The 20,529-nt window shown below is 37.1% G+C and overlaps 1 protein-coding gene across 2 annotated transcripts; it reads right to left on the bottom strand.

Annotated features, from left to right (window-relative positions):
- Nucleotides 1–14,919: 14,919 nt before the first annotated feature.
- LOC113282763 (putative clathrin assembly protein At5g35200) lies at nt 14,920–19,963 on the bottom strand. Of its 2 annotated transcripts, XM_026531833.1 has the most exons (16): nt 19,813–19,963; nt 19,140–19,265; nt 18,996–19,065; nt 18,769–18,866; nt 18,316–18,457; nt 18,142–18,242; nt 17,956–18,039; nt 17,765–17,815; nt 17,606–17,671; nt 17,443–17,508; nt 17,239–17,319; nt 17,047–17,118; nt 16,615–16,770; nt 16,214–16,289; nt 15,849–15,961; nt 14,920–15,662 (listed from the first exon to the last, which is right to left on the bottom strand). In XM_026531833.1, the coding sequence occupies exons 2-16, from the start codon at nt 19,239–19,241 to the stop codon at nt 15,282–15,284; spliced, it is 1,659 nt and encodes a 552-aa protein (XP_026387618.1). In that variant the 5' UTR covers nt 19,242–19,265; nt 19,813–19,963; the 3' UTR covers nt 14,920–15,281. The 2 variants fall into 2 exon arrangements, with proteins under 2 accessions (XP_026387618.1, XP_026387617.1); XM_026531832.1 differs by having other exon boundaries at nt 17,956–18,242.
- Between the last annotated feature and the right edge of the window lie 566 nt (nt 19,964–20,529).

The raw sequence follows: 20,529 nt of genomic DNA, 5'->3' as shown, positions 1-20,529 counted from the left end.
TAGATGTCTCGGACTAAGATATAGATAGTGTAGTTGAGCTTAGATCTCTCGACGTTCATCTGTTGAAGACAAAGAACTACTAAGGGGAGCTTGTGGAACTTCTTCGAAAAAAGGTATGTGGAGACTTGAACTCATCTATCACTTGGAAAGTCTATTTCTACTATCTCCTATATTGAGACATACGTCGTGTTACGATATAGTTTTCTATATACACACATTTGAGATTTCGAGCTGAGTATATCTCGCTTACATATTTCTCGAAATATGTGTTGGTAAGCTTTCGCTTCGACCAAGTTCATGGTATATCTTAAGAAAATTGCCGAGTAACATCTTACGTGGTTTGTGTGATACAATCATTTGATGTAGGCTTGGAATGTTTCGATAATGATTATTTCAATATCTTGAAAATTGCTTTGATGCTAATAGTGTGTGAAAATGGCTATTATCATTATAGAAGAATGTTTCAATGATTGAAATAAAGAGTTGATGATGTAACCATCTTTGAATATAAGCATATATAGTGTATTCGCACATTAGTGTATAAATCCATAAATCGGAAGCCAAGAGTATGCATATGTGTGTATACGAAATTGGTGAAGGAGACAAGTTCGAGAACTTCTGCAGAGTTTGGTTTTTGACAAACTCTTAACTAGTCACCTTAAGTATGCATACTCGTACGCATACTGGCGGAAGTTTTCAGACCGAAAATTTCTGCCGAGTTTGGAAACTTTACAAACTCAAAAAACAGGTTGCTTAAGTACGCATACCCGTACGCATACTTAATCTGGTTACTTTGTTAAATCGGTCAGTTCATGGACTTAAACATTTAGATCATAAGGAATGCAATCTTTGCAAACCGTGGCTATAATGTCCATGATTGATTCAAGTGGATCAACCCGATTTGGTTTCAATTGTGTTTTCTAAACAATTGAACAACTCTTTAACTAGTTTCATTTGAGTCATTTGAACTAGTTATGGTAAAGATGAATAAGGTTGATATGAGAGTAATCATATGGCTAACCTCGGTTAACTATTTGTGAACCAACCTGGTGTACACATTTAGGTACGGTTACAAAAACCTAAATGAGGGTACATTTCATTTGTGTGTAACAAGCTAAGTTCGATCTAACGGTTGAAAGATATTAGCTTAGTTGAATCTGGTTTCATCTAACGGTGAATATTTAATGCTTTGTTACCAAGGTAACTTGGATTGCAAACCCTGATTTGAGAACTATATAAAGGAGAACTCTAGCAACTGGGAAAAACTAATCCCCACACCTCATGTGTGTTACTAGTTGCATAACTAGAGTCGGTTCTCCTTTAACCTTAGGTTTATTCTCGAGGCCCTGTAGGTTAACGACTTGAAGACTTCATTGGGGTTGTGAAGCCAGACCCAACTATTATCTTTGTAGTTGTGTGATCTGATGTTGTTGTTTCTATCGCGTTGAGTACAATTGAAATAATTGGCTTGAGATTTTATATCTCCGATAGGCAAGATATAAAAGTAATCACAAACAAACTTCGTCTCATCGTTTGTGATTCCACAATAACTTGTTTCGCCAGTCGATTAAGTTTATTGTGAGGTGATTGATAATACTAGGTTGTTATTCGGAAATATAAGTCCGGTTTATCAATTGGTTCCTGTTCACCTTGATTTATCAAAAGACGGAACAAAAACTCTTGGGTATTTCTGTGAGACACAGATTTATTCAATCCTATAGACTTTTATATGTGAGACAGATTTGTCTATCAAGTCTTCGACTTTGGGTCGTAGCAACTCTTAGTTATGGGCGAGATCAGCTAAGGGAATCAAGTGTGTAGTATCCTGCTGGGATCAGAGACGTAAGGAGCGCAACTGTACCTTGAATCAGTGTGAGATTGATTAGGTTTCAACTATAGTCCAGTCCGAAGTTAACTGGTAGTAGGCTAGTGTCTGTAGCGGCTTAATATAGTGTGGTGTTCAATCTGGACTAGGTCCCGGGGTTTTTCTGCATCTGCGGTTTCCTCGTTAACAAAATTCTGGTGTCTGTGTTATTTCTTTTCCGCATTATGTTTTGTTATATAATTGAAATATCACTGGTTGTGCGTTAAGATCAATCAATTAAAATATCCAACCTTTGGTTGTTGATTTACATTGATTGACACTTGAACATTGGTCTTTGGTACCGTTCAAGTAACTCCTCTTATATTCAAACAGACTCGCAGATTTCTATTTGCTGATTGCGGATTGAATTAAGAGTTAGAGATATTAAACTCTTTGATATACTTTATTCTAGATTGAGTCTGACTGTCTAGTTGATTCTCTAGAAAGTGTATTGGAGTAAGTCCTCTCAGATTGCCAAATGAATTGTTGGGTGTGGTTGTTAGACCCCCGCATTTTCAATTGGTATCAGAGTAGACAAACACGTTAAAGACCTCATAAATATGTGTTTGTAGCGATCTGATGATGGAAAATATCGTCTCTGAAAACGCTTCACCAAAAATGGATAAACTCAACATCGAGTATGTTCTAGAAACCATTGAAAAGGTTGAGAATCCTGATTTAAAAAAACTTATCAAGTTCTTGTGTCTCGAAAAATTTCGATGGATAAAATAAATTGATAATTCTCATTGCGAAGGTTATATCAAAAAACCTAATTTTCAAGATTGCTCTAAAGATGTTGTTGAGCTCCATAAAAAGTTAGATAAACAAATCCAGATCAATTCTGATCTTGCTACAGAAATTGCAAAGCTTAAGGATTTGAAGTCCGTAAAGACTTTTTCAAAATTTTTGAATACAACTCTAATTCTTCCTTGAAGAATTTTCATATGTCAGGTGATAAGCAAGGTCTAGGCTTTGTGAAATCCGACAGTGCTCAGAACTCTTCGAACAAGGTTAATGATGTTGGTATATGTTTGTTTTGTGGTTATCACAATCACTTTCAACATGTGTGTCCGTCTTTCAAGAGAAGACTAAAGGTTGCTAGTGATTTTCATAAAAAGACTATTCAACTTGTGTCATCTCTTAAAAAACATTCAATACTAACAAGAAAGCTCAAAATGGTTAGTAGTGCTAGTATGGGAGCTTTTGCTCTGAAGTCAACATCATCCTTTCAATGGTTCCTTGATAGTAGATGTAGCAGGCATATGACTGGAGATCTCTCATGGTTCATCAACTCAAGTGATTTTGATGGTGGACCTGTAACTTTTGGAGATGGAAGCTGCTGTTACATAAGCAAGAAAGGGACGATCAAATTACCTGGCGTTCCTGAAATTTATGATGTCGTATATGTTAAAGGTATGATTGCTAATCTTCTTTCTATAAGTCAAATCTGTGACAAGGGCCATAAGTTTGTCTTGAATGATAAAGGATGTGACATTGTCGACAAGTCTAGAAAAGTGATTTTTCAAGGATCACGTGGCAAAAATAATTGTTATCTTCTAGATACTCAGTTCAGTAATTGTTGCAGTTTGACTAAGGTAGAATCTACATACCTTTAGCATGAACGTTTTGGTCATATCAATTATCGTCTTCTAACTAAGATCATTAACAAATAACTTGTTAGAGGCATTCCCAAAATCAATGCTAAGGTTGAAGGTGTATGTGGTTCCTGTCAAAAGGGTAAACAAACGAAAGTTCCACACAAATCATCCCGAAATATTCTCACCGAAGCTCCACTTGATTTAATTCATATGGATCTTTTTAGCCCAATTCAACAATCTACAGTGGCTTGGAAGAAGTATGCTATGGTTATGGTAGATGATTACACTAGATTCACCTGGGTGGCATTTTTGGCTCACAAGAATGAAACTCTTAGTGAGTTCAAGATTATTGTTAATAGAATCCATAATGAGCAAGGTCGCAAACTAAAGAAAATTAGAAGCGATCACGGCACAAAATTCAAAGACACCAATGTATTTGAATTCTGTGACTCTCTAGGAATTATTCAACAATACTCACCACCTATCACTCCGCAAGCAAATGGAGTTGCATAAAGGAAGAATAAAAATATTCAAGAAATGGCCAGGGAAATGCTCCATAACAAAAACCTACCATTAAGGTTTTGGGGTGAGGCTGTTTTTACGGCTTGCTATTTGATCAATCGTGTTTACTTACGGTCAAATCCCTTAAACACTCCCTATGAGTTGTGGTAGGGTAGGAAACCCAACTTACACTATTTCAGAGTGTTCGGCAGTAAGTGCTACATTATAAAGGATCGAGAACAGAAAGGGAAGTTTGATTCAAAAAGTGATGAGGGTATTTTTCCCGGCTATGCATCTGACAGTCGTGGTTTTCCGAGTCTTTAATCTCAGAACCCAAGTCATGATGGAATCAACTAATGTTATGGTTGATGATTTAAGTAACTTTCATCATGATAACTCTCCTACTGAATTGCCTCCAACCGAGACAATTGAGAATGTCAAAGAAACAACAGAATCAGAAGAAGTTGTTCCAACAGTTGATGATCCTGATGTCTCTAGTGATGAGGAGAAAAGCTCTAGTCAGGCTGTTCCTCTTGAACAAGAGCGTGTCTCCATAAGACACCTTTGGGTTCAAAGGAATCATGATACTAATAATATTATTGGTGGTAAGGACTCTACTGCTAAGACGAGAGGTCAACTTCAAAATATTTGCAATTTTGGTTGTTATCTATCGCAAGTGGAACCTAGGAACATTGATGAAGCTCTTAGTGATCCCTTTTGGGTGAACGCAATGCATGAAGAGTTAAATCAATTTCAAAGACAAGACGTATGGAAACTCTTACCTTGTCCCCCCAGTATAAATATTGTTGGTACCAAATGGATATTTAAGAACAAGTCTGATGAATTTGGCACCATTGTCAGAAACAAAGCTAGAATTGTCGCTCAAGGTTATTCACAGATTGAAGGAATCGACTTTGAAGAAATCTTTGCTCATGTGGCACGCCTTGAGTCCATTTGTTTGTTATTAGCTCATGTTTGTTTTCTTAAGGTTAAGTTGTTTCAGATGGACATTAAGTCCGCCTTCCTAAATGGAAACTTAAAGGAAGAAGTCTATGTCTCTAAACCTAAAGGTTTTGAAAATCGTGATTTCCTTGATCATGTCCTAAAACTCAATAAGGCATTATACGGGTTAAAACAAGCACCTCGTGCCTGATTTGAAAAACTAACTACTTGTCTTCTTAGGAAAGGTTTTTCAAGAGGTGGAGCTGATAAAACTTTGTTTACCAAATGGAGTGCAAAAGATGTTGTTATTGCTCAAGTTTATGTAGATGATATCATCTATGGATCAACATCGGAGTAACTTGCAAAAAAATTTCAAGTTTCTCTTGGTAAGGAGTTTGAGATGAGCAATGTTGGTGAATTAAAATTCTTTTTGGGTTTGGAGAATTCAATAACACAAGGATAGAATTTACTTATCTCAAGAAAAATATGCAAAAAAACTTGTCTCAAGATTTGGTCTTGATAAGTCAACTCCAAAACTCACTCCTATGCCTACCACGGGTTAACTACATAGAGATGAGAAAGGTGTAAATGTGGATCAAAAACTTTATCGATCTATTATTGGAAGTCTTTTGTATCTCACTGATACGAGACCTGATATTGCTTTTAGTGTTGGTTGATGTGCTAGATTCCAGGCAAATCCAAAGGAATCTCATCTTGTCGCCGCGAAGAGGATCATACGTTACATCAGTCACACTGTCGGGTATGGTCTTTCTTACACTTTTGATACTAACACTGATCTTACTGCCTATTCATATGCCGATTGGGCAGGATGTGTGGAAGACAAAAAGAGTACATCAGGGGGATTCTACTATGTAGGGATGATTCTTGTAGCTTGGCATAGGAAGAAACAAATTTCACAATATCTTTCAACATGTGAAGCAGAATACATTGCTGCTGGGTCATGTTGTACTCAACTTCTATGGATGAAACAAACTCTTGCTGATTCTGGAATAATGAAGATCTTTTGTGATAACTCAAGTGCGATTCGCATCACTGAGAATTCTGTTGAGCACTCAAGAACTAAGCACATAGACATTGGGTACCATTTTATTCGAGATCTTTATGAAGATGGTATTATCACTATGGAATTTGTGCCTTCCGAACAACAATTGGTTGATATTCTCACCAAACCATTAGACACTGCCACGTTTCAGCACTTGCGGTAGTCTTTTGGTGTTTTTGTAGTTCATTAGATCCTCATAACTCTTGCCCCTGCTTTTATCTCGATCTTTTAGGCAATTGAGTTTGGAACTCCAGAACAGTGTTAAGTCTTGTTTGCATTTGTTTCTAGTAGATATGTTTTTGTCATGTATCCTAGTGTTTGTAAGAAATCCTTGTTTTCTTGTGAAAGTAAGGTCGCCTTTGTTGTTCCTTTGGGGATGGCATTTTATGAGGGATAGTTCATTTTGAACTTGTGCTTAATTGCCAAATCTTTGTGGGGAGTGCGTCTGTGGAATTTTTAGGGGTTATCTTGTATCTTTATTAACTCCTTGATGAATGTATTTAGCTTCGGCTTTATGATTGCATCTAAATTTGTTGGTATGTTAATACACATTTTGGTCATGAAGTATCTCCGTGGAAATTTCATTAGGATCCCACTAATTTTCGTACCTTTGCCACTTTTTTTGACAAAAAGGGGGAGAATTAATGTGTAGTTCACACTACAAATACATATGGTTTACAGATCATTATGTAAGGGGGAGTGGTTTTCATGTTGAGATCTGTATTGACTAAGGGGGAGTGATACATATCACCATAGTATTGTTGTCAAAGTTGTGATACAATTGAACTTTGATGTTGTGTAATAATATTATGACACTGAATAACAATGATTGAGAGCATTTTGTTTTCTCATTGTTATAGCTACGGATCTTCAACAACTGTGATGCTGAACTTACAACCTTTAGGATCATGGAGTACTTGGAAGTGATGAAGGTTTCGAGTCGCGTTGAAGATGCCAAGGAGATCAAGCATGTGGATGAGAAACTACAGTTTTTATCTTTTTTGTAATCCATATGTATTGAGAGTTTTGTCACTAAAATTGACAAAGGGGGAGATTGTTAGAGCATTGCTCGGTCGAACTCGCATGCGTTGCTATCTCAAGCATGTTTGTGAATGTTAGTGATCAAAACTATAAGTCTTGATTTCTGGCCTATTTATAGATGTCTCGGACTAGGACGTAGATAGTATAGTTGAGCTTAGATCTCTCGACGTTCATCTCTTGAAAACGAAGAACTACTAAGGGGAGCTTGTGGAACTTCTTCGACAAAAGGTATGTGGAGACTTGAACTCATCTATCACTTGGAAAGTCTATTTCTAATATCTTCTATATTGAGACATAAGTCGTGTTACGATATAGTTTTCTCTATACACATTTGAGATTTCGAGCTGGGTATATCTCGCTTACATATTTCTCAAAATATGCGTTGGTAAGCTTTCGCTTCGACCAAGTTCATCTTTTATAATCAGAAAATTGTCGAGTAACATCTTACATGGTTTGTGTGATACAATCATTTCATGTAGGCTTGGAATGTTACGATAATGATTATTTCAATATCTTGAAAATTGCTTTGATGCTAATAGTGTGTGAAAACGGCTATTGTCATTATAGAAGAATGTTTGAATGATTGAAATAGAGAGTTGATGATGTATCCATCTTTGGATATAAGCATATATAGTGTGTTCGCACATTAGTGTATAAATCCATAAACCGGAAGCCAAGTGTATGCATATGTGTGTATACGAAATTGGTGAAGGAGACAGGTTAAGTATGCGTACATGTACGCATACTGGCAGAAGTTCTCGAACCGAGCATTTCTGCTGAGTTTGGTTTTTGACAAACTCTTAACTAGTCACCTTAAGTATGCGTACCCGTACCCATACTGGCGGAAGTTTTCGAACCGAAAATTTCTGCTGAGTTTGGAAACTTTACAAACTCAAAAAACCGGTTGCTTAAGTACGCATACCCATACGCATACTTAAGCTGCTTACTTTGTTAAATCGGTCAGTTCATGGACTTAAACATTTAGATCATAAGGAATGCAATCTTTGCAAACCATGGCTATAATGTTCATGATTGATTCAAGTGAATCAAACCGATTTGGTTTCAATTGTGTTTTCTAAACAATTGAACAACTATTTAACTAGTTTCATTTGAGTCATTTGAACTAGTTATGGTTAAGATGAATAAGGTTGATATGAGAGTAATCATATGGCTATCCTCGGTTAACTATTTGTGAACCAACCTGGTGTACACGTTTTGGTACAGTTACATAAACCTAAATGAGGGTACATTTCATTTGTATGTAACAAGCCAAGTTCGATCTAACGGTTGAAATATATTAACTTGGTTGAATCAGGTTTTTCATCTAACTGTGAATATTAAATGCTTTGTTACCAAGGTAACTTGGATTGCAAACCCTGATTTAAAAATTATGTAAAGGAGAACTCTAACAACTGGGAAAAACTAATCCCCACACCTCCTGTGTATTACTAGTTGCATAAATAGAGTCGATTCTCCTTTAACCTTAGTTTTGTTCTCGAGACCCTGTAGGTTAACGACTTGAAGACGTCATTGGGGTTGTGAATCCAGACCCAACTATTATCTTTGTAGTTGCGTGATCTGATCTTGTTGTTTCTATCGTCTTGAGTGCAATTGAAATAATTGGCTCGAGATTTTATATCTCCGATAGGCAAGATAGAAAAGTAATCACAAACAAACTTCGTCTCATCGTTTGTGATTCCACGATAACTTGTTTCGCTAGTCGATTAAGTTTATTGTGAGGTGATTGATAATACTAGGTTGTTCTTCGGTAATATAAGTCTGATTTATCAATTGGTTCCTGTTCACCTTGATTTATCAAAAGACGGAACAAAAACTCTTGGGTATTTATGTGGGAGACAGATTTATTCAATCCTATAGACTTTTCTGTGTGAGACATATTTGTCTATCAAGTCTTCGACTTTGGGTCTTTGCAACTCTTAGTTGTGGTTGAGATCAGCTAAGGGAATCGAGTGCATAGTATCCTGCTTGGATCAGAGACGTAAGGAGCGCAATTGTACCTTGAATCAGTGTGAGATTGATTAGGGTTCAACTACAGTCCAGTGTGAAGTTAATTGGTAGTATGCTATTGTCTCTAGCGGCTTAATACAGTATGTTGTTCAATATGGACTAGGTCCCGCGGTTTTTCTGCATCTGCGGTTTCCTTGTTAACAAAATTTTGGTGTCTGTGTTATTTCTTTTCCACATTATATTTTGTTATATAATTGAAATATCACAGGTTGTGCGTCAAAATCAATCAATTAGAATATCCAACCTTTAGTTGTTGATTTACATTGATTGACACTTGAACATTGGTCTTTGGTACCGTTCAAGTAACTCCTCTTATATTCAATCAGGCTCGCAGATTTCTATTTGTTGATTGCGGATTGAATTAAGAGTTAGCGATATTAAACTTTTTGATATACTTTATTCTAGATTGAGTCTGACTTTATAGTTGATTCTCTAGAAAGTGTATTAGAGTAAGTCCTCTCAGATTTCCAAACGAATTTTTGGGTGTGGTTCTTAGACCCCCGCATTTTCACAAGGATCAATCAAGTTCAACAAACAAGGTCAGACCTATCTACTGTGATTAATCAACGCACAACCTGTGATATTTCAATTATAAAAATAAACAATATAATACGGAAAAAGAAATAACACAGACACCAGAAGTTTTATTAACGAGTAAACTGCAAATGCAGAAAAACCCCGGGACATTGTCCATATTGAACACAAAACTGTATTTAGCCTCTACACACACTAGTCTACTACCAATTAACTTCAGTCTGGAATGTAGTTGATCCTGAACTCAGTCTCCCACTGATTCAGGTACAATCGCGCTTCTTACGCCTCTTGAATCCCAGCAGGACTCCGCGCAATTGATTCCCACATATTAAGCCTATATAATTGATTTCCTGATTTACGTCCAAAATAGATGATCAGATCAAATGTAAGATCGAGGTGATAAAAATCGATAGCAACTTGGCAAAAGTCTGGTATCCTCAAAATACGGACTTATGCAACCCAAAGTGTAGCCTATATTATTATTCACCTCACAAGTATAAAACTTGTGGAATCACAAAGATTGATACGAAGAGAACTTTGTGATTTCTATTTATCTTGTTCAAGTGATAAATCAACAATCAGATAAGATCCGGATACTCAAGTTATCAAGATAAAAGATAACTAGTCTTGGCTTCACAAATCCCAATGAAGTCTTTGATAGTCGTTAAATACGAAAAAGGTTTCTGGATAGGACGACTCTAGATACAACTAGGACACACTAAAAAGTAGTGTCAAGATTCAAAAATCCCAGTTGCCAAGAGTTCCCCTTATATAGACTTCAAAGCCTAGGTTGCTTTAGGTTTAAGCTAAGATAACTTTGGAACCAAAAAAACAATATACACCGTTAGATAAAAGATTTGAATCTTATTCACATAAACAAGATATACACTTTGGTTAGGTAAACCGTAACGGAACCATGTATAAAGACTATGTTCAGCATGGTTAGCCGAAACTATCCGGTTTGAACTTAAAAGCTTCATAATCATCTGATCAAATGATTCTAGTGTTAATTAGAGAATTGGTCAAACGCAAATTATATCAGAGAAATAATTTAATCGCAATTGAATCATAATCGACATAGTTGGTAAATACACAAAGTACAAATACTTGAGTGGTTCGTGAATCAAACTTACAAGAAAAACCGAATTTCGGAGTTGACCTAATTTTTTAAGTTCACGTACCGGTTTGCAAACATAAGACCTCATCGGTTCCGGAGTTCACAGAAACTTTTCAGTTTGCGTACTGGTCTGGGTACTAAACTGGTTCTAGAACATAGAACTGTATTGGTTCGCCTACCGGTTTGAATACTTTATCCTGGTTCCCTTACCACTGTTCCAAAATGGTTTGTATAGGAAAATACATACTTATCCGGATCACGAAACAAATAGATTTTCCCATGATTTGTATATGAATATGCGTATCACACAAATCTAAAAGTCGATATATAGCTACTCCGCTATGTGTACGAGTACATGTAATACGGCTTCAGACATTTAATAGTTTTCCCAGTTTGTAAGACTGATAACACTGTCTTGTATTCTGAATATAGTAGTTCTATATTTCTCTAAATCAATCTGAGACATTCCTGAATAACATCAATGACACATATCATTGTTCCAGGCTATTTTCGAATGATAAACTTGAATCAAGAAATGGTTCCGAACGATAAAATGTTCTACATCAAATTTGATCAAGTATGAACAAATGTTCATTAAGCTTAGTCATTATATTTCGAGAAACTCGTAAACTAAATAATTAGTTCTCGGCTCGAAATTCTTTTCTATACAAGCTAGTCTAATTATTTATGTGACAATCGCCTAAAGGATAGAAAGGTAAATATAACTTGAGAAATAGGTGGTTCAGTCTCCACTTACCTTTTGTTGATGAAGTTCTCCAAAAGCTTTGGTTAATCTCCGCCTTCAAACGGTAGATTACAAACGATGACTGGTTCGTTTCTCAACTACCTTTATCCTAGACCGAGACTTAACTAATTGTAGATTAGAAATCAAGATATAGTTTTGTCAACTAAATTTGACAACAAACTTGGTATATCAACACTTGTGAGTTCCACCGAGCAATGCTCTAACAAAATCCCTAGACTACAGCCACACAATGATTAGGTCATAGTGAGTAGCGTAAAGATTATGGTACCTTGGATAGTTACGTCCAAGTCCATTGCACGTATTACATCTCCCATGACACCTTGGTCCGACTTTGGCCAAGTCCATGGCCTAGCTTGCGGCGCTCATACAACTTGGCCAGACCTCGGCCAAGTCTGTATCCTAGCTTTCCTCGCTCGTACAGCTTGGCCAGACCTTGCCCAAGTTCGTAGCCTAGCCTGCTATGCTCATATCATCTTTGCCTGACCTTGGCCAAGTCCTCGGCCTAACCTTCCATACTCATATCACCTTGGAAAGATGTGGCCAACCCCATGGAAAACCTCCTACAACTCATAAGACATTGGCCAACCGCATTATTGCTCCATATGACCTTGGCCAGGCACGACCAGGTCTATGACATACCTGTCATGGCTATAGTAGGACCTTGGCCAGCCTCGGAAAGTCCATAGTGTAGCCATCATGGCTCATGGGACCTTGGCCAGCCACGACCAAGTCCATGGAATATATACCATGATCGTTTGAGACCTTGGCCAGCTACGTCCAAGTCCATAACATAGCCGGTACTACCCCACATACCACAAACGTGTGGTGGCCAAGTTCACAAAATCCTAATATGTTATTAAAGGGTTATGGCCACTCAACAGAATGGAAGATTTGATCTCAACTAGCCAATATAGCCTCAGCTATCCTAGTTGAAATAAAGTCATGGTCAATATTTTTGACCTAATAATTAGTTATAGCCGACCAAGTCATCAAGCCCTAAAAGTTAGGACCAATTCTAAAACCTAAGTGGTAGTTACAATTAGATCATGACTAAAATTCCCAACTCAACCACTTAGGTTGATATGAACACTTCACGAACATATCCTTGTGCCATAATAGTCATACTCAAGTTGTGGTCAAACCCTAATTCTCGTTAATCGGCTATTACTAATCCACGACTAAATACACTTTGGCCCAACCACTATGGTTAGCTACTAATATACCACGAAGATACACATGTTCCTTGGACATCCATGGCCAAGTTGTGATGCAATTATTTCGGTCTCAACCATCATGGGAGATCACGAGAATATTAGGCCACTTTTAGGTCTCAACCTGCCAAGCTGAGAATAGCGCCACACCTTGCTGGCTTTAGCGCTATTTTAGGCCAAGAATACACCTAGCCATCTCTAATGGGCCACGGATTGACTTTCCATGTCTGTGGCCAAGATGTGGCCTAATTATTCTAATCTCAGCTATATTGGTTGAGAACAAGCATATATTAGGCCAACTTTAGCGCCACTTTTGGATCTCAACCTGTCAGGCTGAGATTATCGCCATTTTAGGCCACAACCTGCCATGATAGCTCTAACCCCATCTTAAGCTACGACACATCCACCTTAGCGCCATTTTAGGCCATGCCGTGCCATGATCCCTTTGTGGCCAAGTTATGGCCTAACTATTTTCTCTCAACACATATTATTTTACTCTTTGGATATCAACCTGACTTTTCAAAAATGTATTTCCAGTTTGTGTTCCTTGTGTTGAGTACCTTTGAGCCGTTTGATCATCTGAGATGTTATCAGTGATGGCATTGGTAGAGGAAGATTCATCATCAGTAGGACTAGGTGAAGGTGCACAGGAAATCCTAAGTCTTTTGCCTAGTCTTATAGCTTCTTCAGTACTACCTTCATGTTGTTTGAGTAAGAAATCCATATTGATAGGAAATCCATCTTTAGGAGGAATGAGTACAGTAGTTTTAGCAAAGCTTTTTTGACTCTTTTTAGAGACAGGAGCAACAGTAGTAGTATTGGACTAAATTGTCTTTCTTAAGTTGCTAACTTTTCCAAAGAAGTAAGGTTTTCCATGTGCTTTTGCTAAGAAGCTGGTTGCATCCTTACACGCACCTTTGCAGTGTTTGATAATGTAACTGTCAGTGCATATTCCACTCGGCTGACGTTCATAGAAAAATTTGATCCATCGAGACAATCCAACATTTGTTATTGCTTTGACACCCCTTCTCAAAGGATTAGTGAGATCGATGTTAACGCAGACTTTGACAGGAACACTTCCAACTAGTACGACATCTTTTGGTTCTATGGCCACCACTTCACCCATTATTTCTCTGATCTTTGTCACAGCAGCAACATTCATGTGCTCAGGCAAAGGGAATTTTAGTTGAATCCAGAATTGCTGAAAACCCCACTGCTTTTCTGTGTAAATCAATTCATGTATGTAGTCATGAACAACCAGTAGCTTTTTGTTAATACTCCATGCGCGCTCTTCAATAACCTTGTTCAGCAGATTCCAGTTGTTAAACTTGAAGATAAAAATATTAGGATCAATCTCCACGATTTTGAGATCTTCTTCTGATATGAAAGGTCAAGTAAATTGAATGTATTTTTGGACCAGATCATGACTCATTATTCCTTCAATTATCACTTTGCCAATAGCGCAAGCTTCCCATGCATTTTCTTCCTCTTCTTTCTCATTGGTGTTGTCTTGTTGAAGGATAACAATGTCGTTAGTATCTCCAAGCTCAAGAGTAGCTTGTTTGAACTTGTTAACCAATTCTCTAACTTGAGATGATCCTTCTCTTCCATAGTGAGATTACTAAAATATTTAGGGTTTAGACTACAGTGATGTTGAAGAAAGTCTTTATAATATGTGATAAACCGATATGTAGGGATTTGCCTAATTGAAAGAGATATTTTGTTTCCTTTATCCTGGTTATACGTGTTAAAGATATTGGATATGTTAAAGATATTGGTACAACTAAGGAAATAACAGCTGGCTATAGAGAATAAGGATTCTGACTGGACGGATATTTCAGTTGACGGAGTAATTATGGATTTTGAATTTTTTTGAATCTAAGCTAAGGCGGGCTTTGTACCTAGGCCAGTTGACTGAGTTGGATCGGAGCTGAATCTTCTTCTTCCAAAAACCAGTGATACAATCACAGATGTTCCATAAGATCAAACGATTAAAGTTAACGGGTTCAGCAAACGCCATAAACACAACAATGAAAGTAGCAAACACCATTTAAGTAGACACAAACTGCAAACACATCTTGGAAGGTACAGGATAGATTAGTTACACATGATAAACAAAAAATTAAAAAAATCAATGGGTAAAAACTTGAAATAAAAAAACAATAAGAAAGAAATCTAACGATAATCAGATCATTAAAACAACAAATTAGTAAAGAAAGATAGAAAAATAAAGATACACTGTCTTGACCATGTAGAGAAAGGAATAGATTCATGAAGTGCTAAGTTAATACTGCATTATTGCCGATTCACAGAGAAGAGAGAGAGAGTAAAGATACACAGTGTTGGTAAAACGCCTTCCCATATAATTCTAGTTTGAATACCACGGATTTATACACATTCTCGATTATCTATAAATTGAATACACCTATAAAAAGGTTTTGACTTTTTTTTTGTTAAAAACTTACATCATTAATCCAATGTATCTTAACGAAAAGATAAATAAAAAAATGATGCCCCTAAAAATATATTGCCTAAAAACTTTGGCCACTTTATGTCGGGGCCGGCCCTGCTCATTTCCATACAGAATGTTCTTGTCATTTCTACTGTCCACAGATTCTATATAAGTCCGGCGTTTGGATTGTAGGTCTGGATAGGCATACCTGAGCCGTAAGGGTGAAGGCCAACCCCATATGATGGGCCAAAAGGATTTGAAGGCTGGTGCTGTTGCTGGCCCATCATCATCATTTCTTGCTGCTGCTGTTGCTGTTGTTGCCACATGAAAGACTGTTGGTGTTGGGCCATTGCTGCCATCTGTACCGAAGCAGGTGCAGCCACCATGTTGGAGGCAAGAAAGGGGTCGTGTGCTACCTGTGGTTGCATGAAGGAACCTGCCATAGGTGCTTGTTGTTCCCATGGATTGTAGCTTGTGGTTTGGGTGTTTCGCCGCATTGCATCGTCGTACAGACTGTCCAATGTAAGCAAGTCTAGTCCACCCGCCTTTTAAACAGCAAAGTAAAACAAGGATATTAGAGATGACCTAATTAATATTCTTGAGCAATTTCAGATTTAAGAAAATGGAGATAACACAAAAATGTAATTAAAGGTTTCATAATTTACATTAGTTCAAAAATCAAACAAAGATCAGATTTGATGTATATTATGTAAACAAATAATAAGAGTTACCAGCTTGCTGGCGACAGCAGCACTTTCATTTGAACTTGGGGCAGTGACAAGTGCCAACTCCCAGCCTGTAGTTGCATTAGCAAAATCTGAAGCAGCAGGAGCTAAGGCATCAGCTGCAACATTAAAAAAATTGTGAGTTTTGTTAATTCATACACTTCATACATGATCTGAACTAAAAGACCAGTGACGAGCACTTTGATTTTGTCGAAATTTTAGATTACTCAAGTTGAACTATAATTATTTAATCTTTTACACTAGCCATCGAAGCAAATTCTCAAGTCTTTCCTCAGGTATAAACTAGCAAATAGGATACATAAACCTTTTTGTGAACTATAATTATTTCAACATTGTCATGCAACACCTACCAACAGGAACAATGGCAAGAGCCATCGCATTTCTGTCATCCAACTCTGATGCATCTGGATTCATATCGTTCAAACCCTGAAAAACATGTAACCAAGTTTAATACAGTACAAGAGGCTTCAACATTTAACGAAGAACAAAATATATGGTTTGGTCTTTTTAAGACAATCTTCAATAACAGCTGCTACAGCAACCCTGCAGTCATCTTTGCCTCGTTTTAAATTTAATGGTCAAGGAACACCAAACAACAGTTATCAATACTAGGGCTAAATACAGGGAGCAATTCTCCAGGTTTGGATGTCTTTTTTAGAAAAATTTGCTGAATCTAGTGAGGTAAAAGCTTTCCATAATGTCATATAAGAATTTGAATTTTTCTAAAGTGAAAAATGAACTGAGTAATCACCAATAGATCCGGTGGTTCTGAAACAGGGGCTTCCACTTTAATTGGTTCTTGGGGAGGGGAAGGGGGAGATGCTGCAGGTTCAACCTCCACTTCTTCGGTTTTCTTGTACTCTATGGCTAATATCTCTTTCGGGGCAGCAATTTTCTCACCAGCAACCTGGTTAATCATGTAAATGAAAAAAAAAAAAAGTATATAAGATGATTGCACCATTTCCACTGGAGTATTCCTCTACACAAAAGCGTCAACACGTTAGATTTCAGAAATTATCAAAGGCCAATAGCTAATAAGTTGTGTCAGCACTGAAAAATACATGTGTTGACCGTGAACATTTCCACCCACTATGGTTTCTGTAGTCTAAACGTGAACCATCTAAACATGCCTGCTATATCATATTCATAATTACCTACCTGCAGACAAAACCAAATTCAATACCTTGGAAACTGATGAAGCTCGTGGAGCTTCTTTCACATAATCCTCCATGGCAGTTAAGAATGACTGTGGGGGCTGAAATTTTAGAAGGAAAAAACCTTAAGATAGATTTGAGAAACAGAAACCAACGAAAGCCTTCACCGCCTCCAATATAAATCACAAGCGCTCAGAGACATAGATAGAAGAAGCTAGAACCTGCTCAATTTTAATAAATCTTTCCCCACGTCCAAGATCAAGACTTTTACATATTTCATAAAATTCAGACAATCTCCCACCCTGGAAGTTAAATGATGAATTAGCAAAGCGTCAAGGAGAACCCATCGTACAGATAAAATGATAAATAGTCAGCGAGATATATTTCGACTCCTTGCAACTTCAAAAAATACATGAAATATATACCTGTAATCCAGCCCTTCTATAAATGTCAAGTGCACGAACAGCATCGTGTCTTCGCATCTCAAAGAACTGCAATAATCCCCATATGCATAGATATAATGTAAGTCTATGACATGGTGACACCTCAAAAAACTAATCTTATTTCTGTTAAGAGTAATGTGCGTACCTTGTCAACCAAATTAACTGTACCATCGCTGATAGCATTATAGATTTTAATGCTTTCCCCAGCGACCTGTTTCAAAAGAAAAAAGTTAAACAAGATGTAACAACGTTGTTCATATTGTTTTTGGGCTAGAAACAACTAACAGTTACACATTTCACATACCATTGAAAGTGCTAACTGGATCACGAAGTTGTAAACTGCTGCTCCTTGTGGCTATAAGAAGTTCAAATGTCAGAAATGAAGCATCAAATATATAAATATTTAGCCTGGTAGGAACCACAAACTAAGCATACTAATTCGGATACTCTGTATATGTCCATTCATAACAGAAAACAAAATAGGAAAAGGTTTACCTGGCAACCAAGAACTCGGAAAAGGAGCTGTTGTAAAGCTGGCAAGTGCTCAAGCAAATCCATTGTATCCAAATCCCTAGTTCTCTGCAGACAACAACCAAAGTTACATATACTTCTGGTGTCACAATGAAGCAGCAATGACAACAGAAGTATTGGATTGGAGAGTATATTGTATAGATAACTTACTGGGGGGTCGGTTTCAACGTCATACTTCAAGACACGGAAACATTCAAGCCTCTCCTCCAGATACAACGCATAGGTGCGAACCCACGCAGAATAATCCCAAGCTAAAAAACGAAATCAAAATGTTAGATAAGCTTTTTGGCTTTTCAAAATCAGGAATTCCAGAACAGAGAGTACCATTTGGACTTGAATCATCCTTAAAATGAGCCATGTTGAGCATATGACTCCTGCTTCTTCCATAGTTAATGAGTTCTTCACGAAATGAGGGGTCCACTTCCCTCAAAGCACGGTGTATAACAATTAAGGTTTTCATTGCAACCTAAACTTCAAACAACACGGAGTTAGAATAAACCCAACTTCCCAGCACTAATCATTCAATGAGGATAAAACACGGGAAGGAAAAAGTTGCCGAAACCTACAGGGCATTTAGATGCTGGGAAAGGATTTCTCCTTGAGAAAATTATATGTATAAGAAATCTTACTTCTTGCCCTTTAAGGAAGTGAAAACTAAGATAGGTAGTGAGTATAGTATATGATGGAAATGCGATATTCTCTGCTATCTATAGTGTTCGATGGGGAGCAATTAAAATTGGCGCAACTCATTGCTTTGCGTCTATAGTTGACACATACCGCCCAATTATGCGTCTTTGCAAGACGCCTGGATAGAGCATGGATGCAGTATGCAACATCAGCCCGTGGTCTTGTAGCTGAAACCGCAGCAAATATAGCTGGAACACCACAAGAAACACAAGAAGAAGGTGAGTTTCCTTATTCCATTGAGAATGCAATAGCAAGTCGAAGATGAAAGAGTACTGATCACACCAAAAACACAAATGAGAACCATGAGTTCCAGTCACCTCGTATATGTTTTTCCTTGGCTGGCCGTTCTACATGGTTTGTAGCTCTAACTATGGCAATATCCAATTCCTGAAAAAATAGTATAAGAAACAACGAAACCTGAAATAACCAATGTGTGACTAAAATCAAACAAAATGACACACCTTGTAATCACTATTAACTTTAGCTAATCCAACAGTAGTGGAGTCCTTAATCGCTCCCAATGCTTTCCTCAAGCTCTTCTGTGTACCGCCCCCTCCCGACATTATTTCTCCCAATTTAGCAGCCCTCTTCATCATCAAAAAGAAAAAAAAAAAGGTATTTAATTTCAAAATTATAAATATTACAACCAATAAAGCCTTTCTCCACTCATTAAGAACTGATTAATAAATGAACACTTCCTTAAATTCTACTCTTAATAACACACATAGTAATTGCTTTAAAATTCTAAAAAAAATAAAATCCGATCATAATCATAATCATCAAAAACATTGAATTGTACATGCAAATGAATCCAAATGATCAAAATGTCCAGATTTGAACATGACCCCGCCACCGACAATGCCAAAACACACTGTCTCAATTAACAAAGCTTTATGAAATCTCTTCAGCAAAAAGTAACACTAATTCAAAAAAAAACACAATCACATACTAAGTGAACTCATCATAATATCACTATTTAAGATCTATTACAACCAAATCATGACAAGATTAAAACCTTACTTTTCCAAATTTCAGCTCAAAATTTCTTACAAATTCAACAAATGAAAAATCTAACCAACACAGAGAAAATAAGAGATCATCATCAGCAGCAGCAGAATATAAATAGATATTCACCTGATGACAATACTATGGAATCTCTCTGTTTCTCTCTGGCTCAGCTCTGGAAGGATGGAGAGAAACAGCGAAGCGAAGAAGAAGAAGAAGAAAACAGAAGTTATTAATTAGTTGACTCGTCGGCGTCGTAAAGACATACATATATTGCTATTCTACTTCTAAGTCTAACTACTGGCGTCTGTCTTAACCCAACCATGATTAACAAAACTAACTCATTTTTGTAATAATATTATTACCTAAATCTTAGCCGACAATTAAGAGTAATACTAGGATCATTATTGATTAATGTCTGTATCTAACGGTGGAAAATTCGTTAGTATATTCTTAATTAAAGTACATATGGTACGGGATTGTGTTCACTAATTTATTTGTTTATTTAACGTAAAAAGAGAATAAAGCTAGAGGGAGTTTGTGTGGTGTGGTACGGTGGGCCAACCTCGACCTGCCTTAAGATTCCAAATTTAACCACCGTTTGGTTCTGTAAATCAGAACCACCGGGTTTCTTAAAAGTGATGGACAATTACATAGAGTTACCAAATTCTATGGACAGTTACAGAAATATATCTGATTGTCAAAGCAGGTACATCATTTTACACTTTTGTTGGTCATGCAATACATGGGTTCCTTCAGTCATGTATAATGCTCTCATGGAAGAAAAGTAAAAGGAAAGGAAAATCCCAACTCTTTTTGTGTCCACTAAAACTCAAACTTTGAATG

Source organism: Papaver somniferum, chromosome 5 (assembly GCF_003573695.1).
Source record: "Papaver somniferum cultivar HN1 chromosome 5, ASM357369v1, whole genome shotgun sequence".
Lineage (NCBI taxonomy): Eukaryota > Viridiplantae > Streptophyta > Magnoliopsida > Ranunculales > Papaveraceae > Papaver > Papaver somniferum.
Note: the sequence above shows the minus strand (reverse complement) of the source record. Positions and strands in the feature narration are given on the sequence as shown.

What these genes read in the sequence shown, in the direction of transcription:
- LOC113282763 (XM_026531832.1), bottom strand. Translation starts at nt 19,241, where the DNA reads ATGTCGGGAGGGGGCGGTACACAGAAGAGCTTGAGGAAAGCATTGGGA. An exon ending in CAAGGAAAAACATATACGAG is followed by an intron (nt 18,867 to 18,995) that starts GTGACTGGAACT and finishes GTGGTGTTCCAG; the next exon opens with CTATATTTGCTGCGGTTTCA. An exon ending in GGATGATTCAAGTCCAAATG is followed by an intron (nt 18,243 to 18,315) that starts GTACTCTCTGTT and finishes TTCGTTTTTTAG; the next exon opens with CTTGGGATTATTCTGCGTGG.